The sequence below is a fragment of the Aquarana catesbeiana genome, linkage group LG08 (genome assembly GCF_042186555.1).
Source record: "Aquarana catesbeiana isolate 2022-GZ linkage group LG08, ASM4218655v1, whole genome shotgun sequence".
Taxonomy (NCBI): Eukaryota; Metazoa; Chordata; class Amphibia; order Anura; family Ranidae; genus Aquarana; species Aquarana catesbeiana.
Window position 1 is genome coordinate 254241509 of NC_133331.1, and position 20552 is coordinate 254262060.

The following is a 20552-nucleotide window of genomic DNA, read 5'->3' on the forward strand; positions in this document are numbered from 1 at the left end:
TTTGTTACCTCATTAACGCAATTGTTTTGAATATCATTTCTAATATTTGATGATACATGTTGCACCTCTTCTCTGATCATCGATTTAGGGTGTGGGTCCTTCTTTCCCCTCCTTTTTTGTTTCCCCCTCCTGGCCTTTGACCATTTCACCTCCTCTCCCCCCTAATTGAAGTATCTGTTCCTACAATGTCACAATTTCTAGGATCAAATTGGGATCAATTCCTAGACAATATACAAAGTACATGCACCTCCCATACACAAACTGAGATCAGTTTGGATGTTTTCTTCCTAAAGCTCAAAAGGCTTATGGAAGAAAAGTCCAATCTGGGTTGGTATATTCGCTTTTTAGATCGTTACTTGAAGGAAAAAATAAGTCCCCAGGGACTTAGAATACAAGTATTCCCTTCTTTTGAGGTGACTGATCCAGCCTTCAAAGAGGAATGGGAACAAAACCTCAACAGATGCTCCGCAAACTTGATCACAATGTTGAAAATTAAATACAACAAAGAATCAAGTGACCTTGATAAAGAAATCAAATCACTTAAGATAAATGGACATCAACTCGCCACGAGCACGGACTTCAAAAGGAGAGAAAATGAACTGCTACAATACTTAGAAAATTATAACAAAAATATTGTCACAAAGAAAGATACCAAATTCTATAAAGACAAACTTGCTTTTTCTGGAGGATATGCATATCGATGGCCTAGAGGCCAGAATAATAAACGGGGGAGACAATCTCGGATAAATAAGAACCTAGAAACACCCTACAAATCTGACTCAGAGGTATCTGTCTCATCATCATCTGTCTCATCCTACAAACCATCTACCAAATTTACACGAGGAGCACATGGAAGGGGGCGCCTACCAAAACGAGGGAACAGCAATGAACATCAAGCCCACGGAGGGACTAACAAAAAACGTATCATCTCCCCCTCTAGACATCTTCCTAATAGCTCCTACTCAGATCTAGTGGAGGGAGCCCACAATGACTCCCTTCTAGGAACTACTACACCTCTTCCTATGTTTGGAGATACACTGGAGAATGAATCAGTACCCCCACGAGAATTGGGTGCTGTACCTAAATCTAACCAAGGACGTAGTTCCAACATAGGCTCAGCTCCTTTAGGCCATGCTCTCAACCCTCCAGCCACTCCAATGACACAACGGACAGGGAATATGGACCCATTTGTCATCAAACAGACTGCAGCAAATCGGGACTAGATGTTATTAACCTCTCATCATATCAGCTTACATCGGTAGAGTCTGAGGTACTAAGATTAGGACTTTGTCCTTCACAGCAAATAGATAAGTTTACCCTGGTTAAAGACTTGCACATTTTTGCAAGAAATTTAACATACAAATATATTTTTGACATCGATAGGGGAAAAGGGGTGAAGAGAGATGAAGATCTCTATAAGGGATTTAAAGTACAAGACTTTAGGGCCCTCAAAACATTGATCCAACTACTGGACAAAAATGAGGGATATGACAATTCCCAAGACTCCTCATCTGAGGAGGAAGAACCAGCTACAACAACACCCCTTATACCATTGAAATTCAAGGCGAAGTCCCAAAAGTTCCCGAATCTCCAAAAATGCCCAGCTGTATGGGTCTTTCTGAAACAAACTACTACACAAATTGAAGCCATGCAACTTCCCAAGCACATCACAAACAACCTATCATTAGCACAACAATCAGCCCTAAAAAGCCTGATGAAGAGAGAAGACTTAGTAATCAAACCATCCGATAAAGGAGGAAATGTGGTGGTGATGGATAAAGATGACTATATCAACATGTGCCTAAATATACTTAATAATCAGGAATGGTATCAGCAAGTTCCATCTCAGAGACTTACTGAGGCGAGATCCCAATATTTGTCCATTATTGATCGGGCATACCAACAAGGCCTGACCGATAAGGAGACTCGTGAGTTCTTGAAAGTGAAATGGCTGGTCACGCCAACTTTCTACTCACTACCCAAAGTCCATAAGAACATCTATAACCCCCCTGGACGCCCGATTATATCTGGGATAGGCAGTCACACTCAAACTGCCAGTCAATACGTAGACAGTTATCTACGTCCGCATGTCACAAGTCTGCCTTCATACCTAAAAGACACACTGGATCTACTTAAAATCCTTGAAGGACTCACCATACCTCCGGGAGTGATTTTGGCAGCAATTGACATTGAAGCATTATATTCGAGCATCCCACATACCTAGGGTATAGCAGTAGTCTCTGAATTTCTGAGGGAAAGAGACACCAACAGTTGGGAACTGGGCCAATTTATCACCACATTATTGGAACACATCCTAACCAACAATATGTTTTTGTTCAATGGCGTCACCTACCTCCAGGTACAGGGGGTAGCAATGAGGACTTCTTGTGCCCCATCGTATGCCAACCTGTACCTGGGGGGATGGGAACGCACTCTCTTCTCCAGTGAGGGGGCCTCGATGTATCTCCGCCACATTCCTCTCTGGCGGAGGTACATCGATGATGTCCTCCTCATATGGACAGGCTCAATGGAATTGTTATCCGAATTTATGGAGCTTCTTTCCCATAACAACTTCAATATGAAGTTTACTATTCAATCAGACACTGTTACCATCCCCTTCTTGGACTTACGCCTCGTCCTCAAAGAGGATGGCTCTATTTTCAGCACTCTATACAGGAAAGAGACTGCCGGGAACACCATACTACATTTCTCCAGCTCTCACCCCCGTACGCTTGTATATAGTATACCTTACAGCCAATATCTTCGGCTGCGACGGAATTGTGCAAGAAATGAAGACTTTGAAAGAGAAGAGAAGGCATTATATGACAGGCTGCTCAATAGAGGCTATAGCAAGAAAGTCCTTAAAAGGGCTTACCAACGAGCAAAACAGAGCACACGTGATAATCTCATCTTTAAACAAAAAACATGTGATCCACATCCCACCACCAAATTCATTACTACATTTACTGCCCATCAACATTCAATCCGGAATCTTATCAACAATAATTGGCATTTCCTCTCGGAGGATCCGATCATTTCGAAGTATGTAGACAATGTACCACAAATTACTTATAGAAAGTCATGGTCCATTAGGGACACTTTAGTTCACAGTCATTTGCAGCCCTCGACATCTATATTGGGGTCGGAGGGTGGGAACGGTACTTTTCGGTGTGGACACTGTGAATTTTGCCCGTGGATAAAAGAAGGTATAGGATGCTCCCTCCCAAGAGGAGGCTTCCATAAGCTAAAGGGCTATGCAGATTGTTCCACGACAGGCATTGTATATCTCGCCATGTGCCGTTGCAGCGCATTTTATATCGGCAAAACCAAACGCCCATTCGCCAAAAGAATCCAGGACCATCTATATTATCTGGATGCAGGGCTATTGTACACCCCCATTTGCAAGCACATTGGCCTTCACCATAGCTTCGATCCTAGCTTTGTATCCTTTTTTGCCCTAGAAGTCATACCTGACTTCGAAAGGGGAGGAAATGTAGACAAAAAGATACTTCAGCAAGAGGCTAGATGGATTTTTAGCCAGCAAGCTACTTACCCACCTGGCCTCAACACAGCACTCTCGTACAAACCTTTCTTGTGATGGTACGGCTTGGGATGACATGGCTATTACATACAACTAGTACCACCAAATAAGTCCTATATCTTCATACTCTCATACTCTATCATACACAGGACCTTTCTGTGATAATCTTTAGTTACCCTTTGTTTACTAGTCCCTCATGCTGTATGTCTCTCTACCCCATCGGGTGGTGTGATGGGGGGGAAAGATGTAGAGCACTAGTTCTTTGTGCTTTGTATCTTTCTACCCCATCGCGCCACCTTTGTAGTGATTGAGTTGTTGTAATGCATTTGTATTTCACTTTTGAATTATGCCTATACATGCCTGTTTTGCTTTAAGGGAAAGATCCCTGTATAGGCTACTGTATAAAACTATGTATGTATATTGAGCTAGATATATAATTTGTACAGTCTTTGTGGGACTGTTTTACGGGCCCCCTCATGCCAGGGTTGTTGTGTGCTTCATTAGTTGCAATTGCCTCAGACAGGGGGACTCAGACGTCCCTGCCTAAGGGGGTGGAGTCTTTCTCATGCGCCCTCACATGCCCTTCACGCCGGTGAGTGTAGTATGGGCAATGCGCACACATCTCCTGGAGTGAATGCGCGCACATTCACCCTGTAGCGTACGCGCGCATCATGTGCAGGGACGTCCGGACCAGAAGTGATGCCGAAGGTCATCCCTGACCTTTTCACTTCCGGTGGGACCGCGCAATTTAAAGATGGGAGCGCCGGTGTGCTGTCTGACAGATGGACCCTGCGGCTACCCATCGCTACTGGCAGGAACTGGCAGGAGCTTTGTGATTTTCATCTATAGGTAAGCTGTATGCTGTACGCTTTTCTACATACTGGTGAGGGCATTTGGTCGTTATGGGGGAGACTTAGTGACATTTATATTTATTTATTCTCTGATATTGTGGCCACTATGTTGCCCTGTAGAACTTTGGGGCTCTCATTACCCCTTCAGGCTGCCAAATTTATATGAATGTTTATATATACCCCATATAGATGTCCTGATGCTAACCCTCTCCCCTTTCCCCTTATGGACAATACTATCAGTAATGCCCACAAGTAGTCAGCAGTTTTTCAGCTAAATATGTTTTTCATATTTGCTATAGCTCCTGAGCTTTTATATGTATACGGCTGTTAATATACCTCCTATTTGAAAGTCTAGGGATTGGCTCCCCAGCTTATTCTCTTCTACCACACTAAACTAAATTAAATCCTGTTTCAGTACTATTTGAGATAAATGATTTATAATTATTATTGCTGTATATAATTATCATTCTCCCCTGATAAGGAACTTATTAGTCTCCTGTTTTCTTTATTACATGTTTTACTAGATTCTTGCCTTGCAATTGTGTGGTCCAGTTCCCCTATTGGCATTATCCTGTTGGGATCTGGCACCCATGGATATTTTGCACCAGTTGGTACAGTCGATGACGTTTGGCAATGGTGGTGATTGCTCTGTTTTCTAGACTTGCACTAGTAGGTGAGAATTATTGGAATGAATCCCTTATTAGACTTTTTGTATCATGTTCTGACATTTAACCATACATGGCCACCACATAACTACAGCTTATCTGTTGTTCATACAGTTAAAATGAATCAGTCATGTCGTTTTATGCCCTGATGAAGCGAAAAATTCTTTGCAAAACATGTTGGCTGACAGTCACGAATGAATTCTGAATACACTACTGTGCCAATCGGTGCCCACCTGTCTGCCCAGCGGTGATCAGTGTACAGCTGCACATCTGCACAATCAGTGCCCACCTGTGCCACCTCATCAGTGCCCACCTGTGCCAATCAGTGCCCATCTGTGCTGCCTCAGTGCACATCTGTGCAATCAGTGCACATCTGTGCCGCCTCATCAGTGCCCATCTGTGCTGCTCCATCTGTGCCGACCCATCTGTGCCGCTCCATCTGTGCCGCCCCATCTGTGCCACCCCATCAGTGCCCAGCTGTGCCACCTCATCAGTGCACATCTGTGCTACCTCATGAGTGCACATCTGTGCCATCTCAGTGCACATCTGTTCCACCTCATCACTGCCCACCTGTGCCGCCTTATCAGTGCCCACCAGTGCCACCTCATCAGTGCACATCTGCACATCTATTTCACCTCATCAGTGCACATCTGTTCCACCTCATCAGTGCACATCTGTTCCACCTCATCAGTGCCCCTCTGTGCCACCTCAGTGCCCATCTGTGCTCATCAGTGCCACCACATCAGTGCCCATCAGTGCAGGCTTAGCAACCATGTCCAAAAGAAGCTTTTCCGCCGAGGAGGCGTACCAAATACTGTCCCAGGTCAACGAGAGCAACGGGGAGCTCTCTTTTTCGGATTCCTTTTCCGATTCGGAGTCGGACATAAATTGTGAGCCAATCCTCAGTAGTGGAACACTGAGTGACTCAGAGGAGGAAGAGATTCGGCCCGCCAAACGAAGGCGTTCTGGTGGGGAGGCAATGGCATCTACCAGCACCGCAGTGCCATCCACCAGCACCGCAGTCCCATCCACCAGCACCGCAGTCCCATCCACCAGCACCGCAGTGCCTCGGCAAGAAAGGCCAAGGACCCAAGCCAGCCTTCCCTATGCCCTGCAGCACCTCTTGTGGCTTCCTCCTAATTCAGGAGAAGCCAACATTCCCCCTTTCACTGCCCAGCCGGGAGTCCAGGTGAACACGGAGAAATTTTCCCCAATAGATTTTTTTAAATTAATTTTTACCTAGGACATGCTGTCAAATATTGTGGCCCAGAGCAACCTTTATGCACAGCAATTCATTTTGAATAATCCTACGTCCTACTATGCCTGTCCCTATGAGTGGAGAGACCTAACGGTGGAGGAGTTGAAGGTTTTTTTAGGGCTCACATTTAACATGGGACTCACAAAAAAAAACACTTTGCTGTCCTATTGGTCAACCCACCCCCTCCACCACATGCCAGTATACTCCAAGATAATGCCCAGAAACAGATACCTCATGATATTGAGGTTTCTTAATTTCAATGACAATACCCAGTGCCCTCCCCGAAATGACCCAAACTATGACAGACTTTTCAAAATTCGGCCACTTTTAAATTATTTTACTGCACTATTCCCCCTGCTGTTTACCCCGGACAAAAACATATGTGTGGATGAATCCCTTGTTAAGTTTAGTGGCAGGCTTAAAATAAAGCAATATATTCCCAGTAAAAGGGCCCGCTATGGGGTAAAGGTATACAAATTATGTGACAGAGTCACAGGTTACTTGTATGCCTTCAAAGTGTACGAAGGGAAGGACACCCAGCTGCAACCCCCTAATTGCCCAGACTACTTGGGATCAAGCGGGAAAATTGTTTGGGACCTCACATACCCCCTACTGGAGAAAGGCTACCACCTGTATGTAGATAACTTCTACACATCTCTGCCCCTGTTCCACAACCTTCATCGGAAGAAGACGCCTGCATGTGGTACCGTTAAAAAGAACTGGAAGGGCTTTCCTCAAAGTCTGGTCAATAAAAAATTGAGAAAAGGAGAAACGGCAAGTCTACGAAACAACGAGATTTTGGCAGTGAAGTGGAGAGACAAAAGAGATGTGTACATATTGTCTTCAATCCATGATGATACCTTCATGGAAATCCCCAGAAGAAATGGCCCCATACAGAAACCTAAATGCATCTATGATTATAATTTGTTTATGGGGGGAGTCGACCTGAATGACCAGATGCTGGAACCGTACCTTGCTACAAGACAAACATACCATTGGTCGCAATTTATTTTTTTCATTTGGCCATTCAATTCATATGTCATTTATCGTAACTCCACCCAAAACCCCAAACGCTTCCTTGGCTACCAGGAGGAAGTTTTCACTGCCCTTACATTCCCGAACGGCCCACCAGAAAATATCCGATCAGATGTTCTAAGTCGACTCCCCGAACGCCACTTTCCCAATAAAATCCCTCCCAAACCAACAGGCCAACGACGGCAAAAAAAATGTAAGGTGTGTACCAGAGCAGGATTCAGAAGAGACACATCTTATTATTGTGCACAATGTCCTTCTGAACCAGGCCTCTGCGTAGGTGAATGTTTTCGTCGTTACCATACTTCACTAAATTATTAGTGAAGTATGGTAAACGTAAGCCTCCGTTCCTGTAATTTACCCTCACACCCCTTATGCCACTGCCTCCTCTGTAACTGACCCTGGCTTGTTATTTGACCACGCTTCTGCCTAACGATTCTGTACATACCTCTGCCTGATCTGGAACTGACCCTGGACTGTTATTTGACTATGCTTCTGCCTAACGATTCTGTACATACATCTGCCTGATCTGGAACTGACCTTGGACTGTTTGACCATGATATTTGCTTGCCTCTTGGACTGATCTTGTACCCTGATACTGGACTAGTGGGATTCAACACAGGGGTCTCACATATGTGAGGGGCTCCAGAATTGTTTTTCTGGATGAAGAAAACAATTTTTTTTGTTTTCTCAATCCTAGATTAGGGTCTGGAGACTCGGAGGCTTCAAAGAAATTTGGGTGGGAGAAGCCTCTACCCCTGTCCCCATTCTGTCCTGAACGAGGCCCTACTTCTGCCTGTAGGACTTACTGCCGTCATGCCTCTGCCTGTCGCACTGACCACACCACATGGACCTGCCTACTACCAGGACCAATATTTTAGGCACTGCGGACAATATCTCTGCCTGCACTGACCCTGGACTTTATATGGACAGTAACCCTGCCTGCTGCCTGGACAATTGTGTTCGCCGCTGCTGACCAAGTCCCTGCCTGCTGCCTGGACCAGTGCTATCCTCCTGTGTACAACTGCGCTACTACAACCACAGGTAATCTTTTGTTTATGCTTTGCTCAGCATAATGTATTTTGGGGTGTAATTCTTGGTATGTGCATGCTATGTGTCCCTGGAACACCTGACGGTGTTCCTTGCATGTTGGATCTCTGTATGTGGCCAGGCTGTGTAGAAGTCTCACACATGTGGTATCGCCATACTCAGGAGGAGTAGCAGAATGTATTTTGGGGTGTCATTTTTGCTATCCAAATGCTATGTGTTGGAAATATCTTATAAACGGACAACTTTGTGTAAAAAAAATGCGTTTTCATTTTTTTTCCACATTTTTCAAAAACTTCTGGAAAAAAATGAACCGTTCAAAAGACTCATTATGCCTCATAGATTATATGTTGGGGTGTTAGCTTTCCAAAATGGGGTCATTTTGTGGATGTTTCCATTGTCCCGGTGCTCCAGGGCCTTCAAAATTGTAATAGGTGGTTGAGAAATGTGATGTGTAATTTATGCTCCTAGAACACCTGATGGTGCTCCATGCATGTTGGGCCTCTGTATGTGGCCAGGCAGTGAAAAAGTCCCACACATGTGGTATCGTAATACTCAGGAGGAGTAGCAGAATGTATTTTGGGGTGTCATTTTTGCTATCTAAATGCTATGTGTTGGAAATATCTTATAAACGGACAACTTTGTGTAAAAAAAAAATGCGTTTGCATTTTTTTCCACATTTTCCAAAAACTTCTGGAAAAAAATAAACCATTCAAAAGACTCATTATGCCTCATAGATTATATGTTGGGGTGTTAGCTTTCCAAAATGGGGTCATTTTGTGGGTGTTTCCATTGTCCTGGTGCTCCAGGGCCTTCAAAAGTGTAATAGGTGGTTGAGAAATGTGATGTGTAATTTATGCTCCTAGAACACCTGATGGTGCTCCATGCATGTTGGGCCTCTGTATGTGGCCAGGCAGTGAAAAAGTCACACACATGTGGTATCGTAATACTCAGGAGGAGTAGCAGAATGTATTTTGGGGTGTCATTTGTGGTACACACATGCCATGTGAGAGAAATAAGCTATTACAATGACAATTTTGTAGGGAAAAAAAAAAATCTCAATTTTGCAAAGAATTGTGGGAAAAAAATACAACTTCAAATAACTCACCATGCCTCTAAATAAATACATTGAAATGTCTACTTTCCAAAAAGGGGTTATTTTGGGGGTATTTGTACTTTCCTGGCTTGTTAGGGTCTCAGGAAATGAGATAGGCCACCAGTACATTAGATGTGATAATTTTTTTATGATTTGCACCATAGCTTGTAGACTCTAAAACTTTCACACAGACCAAATAATTTCCACACATTTTTGGTTATTTTTACCAAAGATATGTAGCAGTATAAATTGTGGCCAAAATTTATGAAGAAAAATTACGAATTTGCAAAATTTTTTCACAGAAATTAGGAAAAATGCATTTTTAAAAAAAAATTTTCGGTCTTTTTTCATTTATAGCGCAAAAAATAAAAGACCCAGAGGTGATCAAATACCACCAAAATAAAGCTCTATTTGTATGAAAAAAAAGGACAAAAAAAACATTTGGGTACAGTGTTGCATGACTGAGTAATTGTCATTCAAAGTGTGAGAGCACTGAAAGCTGAAAATTGGTCTGGATAGGAGGGGGGTTTAAGTGCCTAGTAAGCAAGTGGTTAAAAGGGGAGAAATGTGATTTTGAAAAGAATACCATCCAGTTCCTCGGGTTCATTATCTCGGTAGGAGGGGTCGCAATGGACCCACAGAAAGTTAAGGCCATCCAGGAATGGCCAGCTCCCGTAGATAAAAAGGGGATGCAGCGATTTTTTGGCTTTGCCAATTTTTTATCACAGATTCATTAAAGGATTCTCTTCCATCATCTCCCCCATCACTCAACTAACCCGCCAGCAGACTAGGTTTCAATGGTCCCAGGGAGCCCAGGAAGCCTTCAATAAACTAAAGAGACTTTTTATGTCGGCTCCTATTCTCCAACATCCCAACCCAGTTTTGCCCTATGTGCTTGAAGTGGATGCTTCGGAGTCAGCAATAGGGGCAATCCTGTCTCAAAGAATTGGTCAAAAAGCCCTGCTCCACCCGGTGGCCTTTTCCTCTCGTAAACTCAGCCCTCCGGAAAAGAATTATGATGTTGGGGACCGAGAGTTACTAGCCATAAAGTTTGCCTTAGAAGAGTGGAGATATTTGCTGGAAGGGGCATCCCAACCCATCATGATCGTCACAGACCATCGTAACCTGGAGTATCTCTGAACAGCCAAATGCCTTAGACCTCGTCAGGCCCGTTGGGCCTTGTTCTTCTCCAGTAGGGATGAGCCGAACACCCCCTGGTTCGGTTCGCACCAGAACCTGCGAACGGACCGAAAATTCTCACGAACGTTAGAACCCCATTGACGTCTATGGGACTCGAACGTTCGAAATCAAAAGTGCTCATTTTAAAGGCTAATTTGCATGGTATTGTCCTAAAAAGGGTTTGGGGACACGGGTCCTGCCCCAGGGGACATGTATCAATGCAAAAAAAACTTTTAAAAACGGCCGTTTTTTCGGGAGCAGTGATTTTAATGATGCTTAAAGTAAAAAAAAAAAAAAGTGAAATATTCCTTTAAATATTGTACCTGGGGGGTGTCTATAGTATGCCTGTAAAGTGGCGCGTGTTTCCCACGTTTAGAACAGTCCCTGCACAAAATGTCATTTTTAAAGGAAAAAATCTCATTTAAAACTGCTTACGGGTTTAATGTAATGTCAGGTCCTGGCAATATGGATGAAAATCAGTGAGACAAATGGCATGGGTACCCCCCAGTCCATTACCAGGCCCTTTGGGTCTTGTATGGATATTAAGGGGAACCCCGCACCCAAATTAAAATAAGGAAAGGTGTGGGGCCACCAGGCCCTATATACTCTGAACAGCAGTATACAGGCGGTGCAAACAAGACAGGGACTGTAGGTTTGTTGTTAAGTAGAATCTGTTTGTAATTTTGAACGGGTACATTTTTAACGTGTTTAGCTCCAGCCAAAAAATCTTTTTTAAGCTTTTTGGAAAACATAGGGAAGGGTTATCACCCCTGTGACATTTGTTTTGCTGTCTGTCCTCTTCTTCAGAAGATTTCACCTCACTTTTTGTCCCAATGAGAAATGTTTTTTGAAAATTTGGGGTTTTTTGTGGAACAAGGATTGGAAAGCATCAGTGGAAAGGAGAAATGTTTTTCCCATATTAACTCTTACAGGAGAGAATTTCCCTTCCTAGGGGTAGATTTCATCTCACTTCCTGTTGTCTCCTTCCGTTTGCAAGTAGGAGTCGTTTGTAAGTTAGATGTTTGAAAGTAGGGGCCTGCCCTATATACTCAGCAGAAATTTGGGCCTTAGGTGTTGTTGTGGCCACAACACTGTAAGCCCTCACAGGGCCCTGCTGTGAAATATTAGATCAAGAATTGCAATTACATGCCCCTGTTGAACAGGAGCAGAAAAATTGGGCTTTTGGTGGTGGTGGTGGTGCTGGTGCCACAACACTGTAAGTCCTCACTCGCTCTTGGTGGGCGCAAAAATGGGCCCTGCTGTGAAATATTAGATCAAGAATTGTAATTACATGTCCCTGTTGAACAAGGGCAGAAAAATTGGGCCTTTGGTGGTGGTGGTGGTGGTGCTGGTGCCACAACACTGTAAGTCCTCACTCACTCTTGGTGGGTGCAGAAATGGGCCCTGCTGTGAAATATTAGATCAAGAATTGTAATTACATGCCCCTGTTGAACAGGGGCTGAAAAATTGGGCCTTAGGCACTGGTGCCACAACACTGCAACCCCTCACAGATACTCTAGTTGGAACGCAGAAATGAGCCCTGCTGCAAAGTATTGCATCAAAAATTGTAAATACACGCCCCTGTTAAACAAGGGCTGAAAAATTGGGCCTTAGGCACTGGTGGTGGCGCCCAGAACCAAAAATGTTCTTACAAGCTATCAGCGTGATCATTGAGGAGGAAGAGGATAATTACTCAGGGATAGTCACTTAGCATCAGCATAGGCAGTCTTTGAAGGGATCTGAGATGTCAAAAAAAATTATTCGGTTACATCAGCATCAGGTGCTTGGTAGCTGGTGGTGATCCAAGACTGATTCATTTTTATGAAGGTCAGTCGATCGACCGAGTCGGTGGACAGACGCACCCTGTGATCGGTTACAAAGCCTCCAGCAGCACTGAATGTGCGTTCCGAAAGAACGCTGGATGCAGGACAGGCCAGTAGCTCAATTGCATACTGTGCAAGCTCTAGCCAGTGATCCATCCTCAAGACCCAGTAACCCAGAGGATTTTCACAACTTACTTAGTCTCGTTCAGCCCAACCTCAGATCAGTTATTACACAGGCCTCCAGTCAATGTACTGAACCCGAAGTATTCTTGGAAAAGAGAGACGGTCTGTTATGGGCCCAAAACAAGATATTCGTTCCTCCCCCGGTAAGACTTCAGATTTTACACGACCACAAGCTGGCAGGACACTTTGGTATACAGAAGACCTCCGAGCTAATTAATCACTCTTTCTGGTGGCCTGGTTGGAGACAAGACTGCAAAAAGTTTATACAATCTTGCATTACTTGCCAACGCAATAAGGGATCAAACGCCAAAACATGGGGACTTTTAAGGTCCTTGTCCGTGCTTGAACGCCCCTGGACAGAGGTCTCTATGGACTTTATCGTTGACCTGCCCCCTTCTGAGAAGTTTACTACCATCCTAGTGGTTGTTGACCGCCTCTCAAAGATGGCACATTTCCTGCCCATAGTAGGCACCCCTTCTGCTTCAACAACTGCAAATATCTTTATAAAAGAAGTGGTAAGACTCCATGGTGTTCCTCACAACATTGTATCCGACAGGGGAATTCAGTTCACTTCCAATATTTTGGAAGGATCTGTGTAAATCTCTAGAAATCAAGACATCCGTCTCTTCTGGATATCATCCACAAAGCAATGGCCAGACAGAGAGGACGAACCAATCTCTAGAGCAATACCTCCGTTGTTTCTGCTCCTGTTCCCAAGATGATTGGTCTTCTCTTTTACCATGCGCAGAGTTCGCCTACAACAACTCCATACATTCTGCCATCAACCAAATGCCTTTCTGGGCAAACTATGGTTTTCATCCTTTCTTTCTTCCAGATTCCATTCCAGAATGTTGCAACTCCTGCAGTACAGGACCGAATACATTTTATCCAAACAAATTTCTTGCAGATTCAAGAAACCATGAAGAAAGCCCAAAAGAGCTACGAAGAGTACTATAATAGAGGAAGAAGAAGTAACCCAAGTTTCAAGGTCGGAGATAAAGTGTGGCTATCTGCTATTAATCTCAAACTACCTTGCCCGTCACACAAATTAGGCCCAAAGTTCATTGGTCCTTTTGAAATTAAGAGGGTCGTAAACCCTGTGGCTTTCAAACTGACCTTGCCTAGCTCGTATAGGATACACCTGGTGTTCCATGTCCCTTTACTAAAGCCTCTCACCCCCAACTCTTTCCCAGAAAGAGGAGAACTACCTACTCCACCAATTAGGGTTGAAGGAGAAGAGGAATTTGAAGTGGAGGCAATAGTAGACTGCAGAAAGAGGGGGGGACAGGAACAATACTTAGTTAAGTGGAAAGGGTATCCCCCGGAGGACAATTCTTGGGAGCCTGCTAGCAATGTCCATGCTCCTCGCTTAGTGCGAGAATTTCACAGAAGACACGCAGGGATCTTGGCTAGGTTGGGCACCCGGAGGTTGCCCCTTGGGGGGGGGGCACTGTCAGGGGAATAGCAGAGTCAGAGCCTGTCAGTATCGACGCTTCCCCATGCGCCTGCGTAGTAGAGTTGCACATCAGCGCGTACCTTTACACGATCGGCGGGTACGAGCACGCGTCCCGAACGGATTAGCTCATGTGGGAGCACGATGCGGAGCATCAGCACGAACGCGTGCGCGCACAGCGGGATGTCCCCCCGGCAGGCCTATATAAAGACAGCTATGTCCTGTGTTTGTTGCTGGTTTGTCTCTTCAGCTCCAGTGTTCCTGTTTCCAAGTCTTGTTTACCTGTGCCTGCCTGCTGTGACCCGGATCGTCTTGACCATCTCTGAACTTCTCCTGCACTCGACCTCGGCTTGCCTTACGGACTTCTCCTCCCTGCCTGTTTTTGCCTATCCCCTGTGTTGGACCCTTAGCCTGCTTAAGGACTTCCTATCTGCCTGATTATCGTGTATGACCCCGGCTTGCTTAAGGACCTTCGCTCTACTGTACCACGGTGTTTGTCCCTCAGCCTCTTCCATAGACTTTGCTAGTTACCCTCTCCGGATCTAGGGGCTTGAGTTCCAGCTGGTTCTTCTCATCGGTCCTGTATCCTAGACTTCTCTCCACCAGAAGTCGCTTCACGCAAGCCACCTTTACCTGCTGGCGACCCGTGCCCCTCCGTGCCCAATACCCTCTGTGCCACCTCCAGGGGTATAGTGCACTCAGTTGCAAGGGAAGCCGCTCTCAGCATCTCGGCCCTGGTGAGTACCTGACAGATTTTCTGAGCTCCAGGAACCTCCCAAGTTGCCAGAGTAAAAAGTCTGAGGACACTGGCCCAAAGCTTAACAGGGTGTCATTAAAAAAGTTGAATTCTCAAATAAAAGTGCCTGCACTTATGGCTAAAAAGGTGTTTAAAAATGTGACCACTTTAGAAGTAAAGAGAAAAAGATTGGGAAAAAGGGTCCAAGTCCTTAGTAAGTCCCCTAGTGTGAAAGTGTTTGAAGATGTGGCTCCCAAAGTAAATGGGCAGATGGCGTTTTGGGAAGCGCACCCGTAAAAAGTCACCAGAGTGTCTTTGTAGTACCCAAGTCAGTGTAGCAGGGGGACATAGTGAAAGTCACCTGATAAGACTGGGGTTAGCCCTTGTGGGTGATAGCTGGCACAGAGGCACCAGTTTGAAGTGGTTTGGCTGGTGTGCTACAACGCCTCCGGGGTCGAAATAGGGGAAGGATATGTGGCAGAGCATTGCTCTGCCAGGGTCTAGAAGGAGCTTGTGACCTAGAATTCTCAACCAGATGGGTTGAGGGGCTCTGGGGAGCTTGTAACACGAAGAGGAAACTGGCTTTTCAGTTTCCTCCTTTCAGTGCAGCAAGAGGCTGCTAGCTATATGCACCAAGATGGTCAGTGAAACAGTCTGTACGAGACAGACAAGGGCCTGGAGTGTAAGGCCAGAGCAGCAGTGCTGCAAGTGAGAGCCAACTAGGCTGAATGTCATTTTGTTGATGGACAAAGGAATGCTGAAAACCCCTGCTCGGGAAACCTATGTTTGTTTGTTGAACTTGCTTTTAATGAAAATGGGCAAACAAAGCCCTTAAAAAGAAGAACCAGCGAGTGGCGGTGGAGATCTGTTGAAAAAACACATACACGCACCTTATCTTAGAGATTACTCCATAAGAAGCGAAAGGGGCCTCAGCTCAGAAGTTGGCCGTTAGTGCCTCTACAGCTCCCTTGAGCAGCAGATAACCCAGACAGAAAAGGGCTTGAACAGTGTTCACCTTGGTAAAAATCCTACATGAGGTGTAACATCCAGAGGGGGAGGAGTATCCACGCACTAATGGTTCGCTAAATAAAAAGTGTACATTGTATACACGAGTGTAAGTATGGTGTAATCGTAGTACAGTGGTGGGAAAGGAGGAGGATACAACAGATCCTACCCCCTAAGCTCAACCGCTAGAAACATTAATGTCAATGATTCAAAAGGGAAAATGCATACCTGTTAGGACCAGTCCACACTACATAGTGCAGCCTGCACCTGCAAAGCCAGATCCTAAACTGCTAGGGAGAAGTTGCCTATATATAGAGGCATATGCTGACTAATTGGAGCTGCTAATTGTGGGAAGATAAGTCACCCAATAAACTTAACTGCCATCTAGTGGCGCTAATGCAGTTGTCCGAATGGTAGATCCCCCGGGAACAGAGCGCACTGCGCCACCCTGCAATGCCCCCCAGGGCAGGGGGCGTGATGTGTGGAGTGACGTCATGCGCTCGGATCCCACCGACATAAAAGCAGTCCCTGGGTGTGGCCATCAAAGTCGTGCGAACGGCTGGGTGTCAGGAGGAAGTGACATCCAGGGGTCAAGGGTACATTGTGGAACGTGACCTGGAAGTGGGCGGCATAAGATGGCTGATGTGATGCAGGCGGGGGTGACACAGGGGACATGGCCCCAAGCGTCAGAGACCATCTGAACCGTACCGGCCCGGGCATGCCGGGTGTAACATCCAAACCGGTTGCCCAGCCAGAACCAAGCAGAAGACCTAACAAATGAAGTGAAATGGGATTCAGGCAGATAAGAAAATGTAAATAGAGTGAAATAAAATTAAATCAATTTCAAATGATTTAAAAAATAAATAAAAATAAATGGAATCAAGTAAACTAAATAAAAAAAAAAAAAAAAAAAAAAAGTTGAAATAAATTAGGTCAAATTGTACAAAAAAAAGGGGGATTATTGATAATGGTAAATAAATTGGTACCTGGAAACTATGGAGTGGGGCGTATTCATCACATAAATGATGATAATAAAGCTTGACAATAGGCTGGCATGCATGTCATCAATCACAGGCACATGTGAAAGAGTCACTACAGGAAATATGGAATGGGGAGAAAAAGGAAAAGGAAAAGGCAGGGGGGCAGGGAGATGGATTAGTATTCCATACCCCCTATACAAAACCTTCCAAAAAAGATTTATAATTGACAGCCTCGTTGAGGCCTGGGCATATACTGGCCCTTAGCAGATTGATCTACTTCAGCTCCCTCTGGAGGAGAAGTCTGTTCTAATCCCCCCCCCCGAGGGCTGTTGTGGATCCGATCCAATGCTTAAAATCTGACCCTGGGAAAAATCCCCTAATGCATGAAATGGACGTGTCTGCCAAGAGGTGATTCAGTGTTGGAGGTTTGCATTTTAAGTATATGTCTATAAATTCTCTTACATAGTTCATTTTTGGTCTTGCCAACATAGAAAGAGCCACAGCTGCAAAGTAAAAGATATACTACACCGCAGGTCTTACAGTTTACAAAATGTTTTGCCTTAGACCTCCATCCATTGGGTAGCATGATGGATGAACCAGTGTAGATATATATCTACACTGATTACATCCTCCGCATGTATAGAAAGCCTTATGCCCTGTACACACGGTCGGACATTGATCGAACATTCCGACAACAAAATCCATGGATTTTTTCCTACGGATGTTGGCTTAAACTTGTCTTGCATACACACGGTCACACAAAGTTGTCGGAAAATCCGATCGTTCTGAACGCGGTGACGTAAAACACGTACGTCGGGACTATAAACTGGGCAGTAGCCAATAGCTTTCATCTCTTAATTTATTCTGAGCATGCGTGGCACTTTGTGTGTCGGATTTGTGTACAGACGATCGGAATTTCCGACAACGGATTTTGTTGTCGGAAAATTTTATAGCAAGCTCTCAAACTTTGTGTGTCGGAAATTCCGATGTAAAATGTGTGATGGAGCCCACACACGGTCGGAATTTCCGACAACAAGGTCCTATCACACATTTCCCATAGGAAAATCAGACCGTGTGTACAGTTCATTATACTTGCATGGGTCTTTTCTTTTTTTTCCCCTGTATTCACTCTGGGTAACAGGGTCTCTCAGTGACATGGGTCGTCTATAAGTAATCTGAGGGACCTGCAATACAAATCTCCTGATGTTGGAGTCCAGGGACAGAAGATGCCAATGTTTTTGTATAATGTGTCTGATTCTTGAGTGTTGGTTAGAGAACTTCATAATAATTCTAGTGGAGTTATCCTGCCTCTTAGGTGTTTTGGCACTGTAAAGTAGTTCACTCCTCGTGAGGCCTATTGCCTTTTTGTAGGCTTTTTTTTTTAGACATGTTCGAGTGTAACCTCTCTCAAGCAGTCGGTCTTTAGCTTTTGTGCCTCCTGCTGAAAGGATGTTTCATCAGAGCAATTTCTTCTAGTTCTGAGGTACTGGCTGTAAGGAATGGATTTCAATAGTGGTTTGGGATGGAAGCTGGTGCGTGCAGGAGGGAATTGCCTGCCGTGGGTTTATGGTATAGGCTGCTTTGTAATATATCGTTAGCATCACATGTTACCGTGACATAGAGGAATGTAACCCCATGGGGATGATGTACCACGGTAAACATGAGATTGAATTAATTTTTGTTTAAATTACCCAAGAATGACTTTAAGAGGTCTTCCGGACCATCCCAAATCATAAAAATGTCATCCATGTATCAATACCACATGGCTATGTGGTCTACATACATCGAACGTCGTTCATCTGACATGATCATGTTGTCAGAAACCATAAATCAGACTGAGACAGAAGTACAGTTAAATCACACTAGTTTAAAAATAATAAAAAGGTAAGCAGAGTAAACGTAGTCAAAACATAGCCAGAGTTAAGGAACTGGAACGGATAGTCAGACAAGCCAAAACATCAAGGAGCCAGAGAACTGTGTAGTAGAACAGCAAGCAGGATCTGGAGCCAGAAGGAATGTCAGCCAATCAAGTCTTTAATAGGAACACAGGAGAGCATCTCTAGAGATGTGACCAAGGCGAAGGCAGAGATCATCTGGACTGGACGGCTTAAGTAGGCAGGACTGACGAGCAAGATCATCAACAGATGAGTCACTGTGGAGAGATAGGAGCTGGCAATTAGCCAACAGCTGAACGGCCAGCTCAGAGAAGGAAGGGCTAGGCCCAGTCCTGAAACATGTGCTCCCGCTCCCCCAGGTACAGGTTTTAATATGATGGGGCACAGCAAGTCCCCATCGCAACCCCCTGTACCTGGAGGAAAAGGGAACCATCAAAAGTGAATACATTATGGTTAACAAGACATGGAAGAAGATTTTAGATTTTTTAATAAATTCTGGTGTCTCTTTCGCAGACTTTAGATAGAAGTAACAGGTGCGGAAAAATTTGTCTTTTGGGTGTTGGTGGTGCCTTCACACTGTAATGCTATAGAGGTACTCTTGATGAAAGCAAGAATTGGGCTTGCTGTCAAAAATTGTAATGATATGCACCTTTCAAACAGGTGCTGAAATATTGGTCCTTGGGTGTTAATTGTGCCCATGAAGCCTACACCAAAAAATTTCTTCCAGATGAAATCAACACCCACAAAGCTAGGCAGCCTAAACAGTCTTTCAGAGATTCAAGATCCAGAAATCACTTAATCAGCGACATTGGTATCAGGGGCTTGATAGCTGCTGCTAATCCAGGACTGATTCATTTTGATAAATGTCAGCCGTTCCATGGAGTCTGTGGACAGTTGCGCTCTCTTATTTGTGACAAAACTTCTGGCAGTACTGAATGCTGTTCGGAAAGCACGCTGGATGCAGGGCAGCCCAACAGCTCTATTGCATACTGGGCAAGTTCTGGCCAGTGGTCTATTCCTATTACCAAAAAAGATTGTAGAAGTTCCCCATGGGGTTTTTAAGCAGCAAGCATCAAAAAAAGTTTTTGTAAAAATTGTTTTTATTTAGAAAAATACTCCGAACATACTTTAGAGACTACAAAGATTTAAAATATGAGCTCCGGTTACACATACAGTTAAGTATATAGGGTAAATGTACTGGTTGTGCTGAAAATCTATCACATAATCACACAATAAGTTGCAAGGAGTGTACATATATTACCACCCCAGGCAATATCATTAATGATTGTAGTAATGCTACATAATAATAAAGAAGGCCCCGAGACCCCAATGCATTTCGATGTTTACAAGGTCCTTGTCTTCCTCAGGGGGTCCTTTAGGCTCCTTGGTACCGTATATGCTCTTAACCGGAGTTATCTTAAAAAACTGAAGAAATCAGAGAAATCAGCTGATCCCTGACAGAATAAGATAGCATCCATTTCATGAGGCTTACTATGCACCTGTCTGCTAAACCTGGTTATCAGACACTGTGCATCTACATATGGTATGCCATAGACACCAATAACTTTCCCACTAGGAACTATTAGGTGTCCTGCTCTTTACCTGCCTCCAAGTGCGGAGGAGAGCTACACATCTGTGATCGTTCGTAAGCCCCACGGGTTGGTCCTGTTTCCCCTTTGGGGCGCAGGCAGGGACAGCGGTGCAACGGAGTCCAGCGTCAGAAGAGGGGGACTTCTCTGATTTCTTCAGTTTTTTAAGATAACTCCGGTTAAGAGTATATATGGTACCAAGGAGCCTAAAGGACCCCC

At 44.5% G+C, this 20552-nt stretch overlaps 2 protein-coding genes across 3 annotated transcripts in view; both read right to left on the reverse strand.

Annotated features, from left to right (window-relative positions):
• CENPQ (centromere protein Q) overlaps positions 1-20552 on the reverse strand; it is a 494148-nt gene that overhangs the window by 97511 nt on the left and 376085 nt on the right. The gene's annotated exons all lie outside the window — the stretch shown is intronic.
• LOC141106335 (glycine N-acyltransferase-like protein 1) overlaps positions 1-20552 on the reverse strand; it is a 128592-nt gene that overhangs the window by 17224 nt on the left and 90816 nt on the right. Inside the window, exon 5 of the mRNA XM_073597026.1 lies at positions 1221-1234. Coding sequence (XP_073453127.1) covers positions 1221-1234 — 14 coding nt within the window. The remainder of the gene's footprint in view (positions 1-1220; positions 1235-20552) is intronic.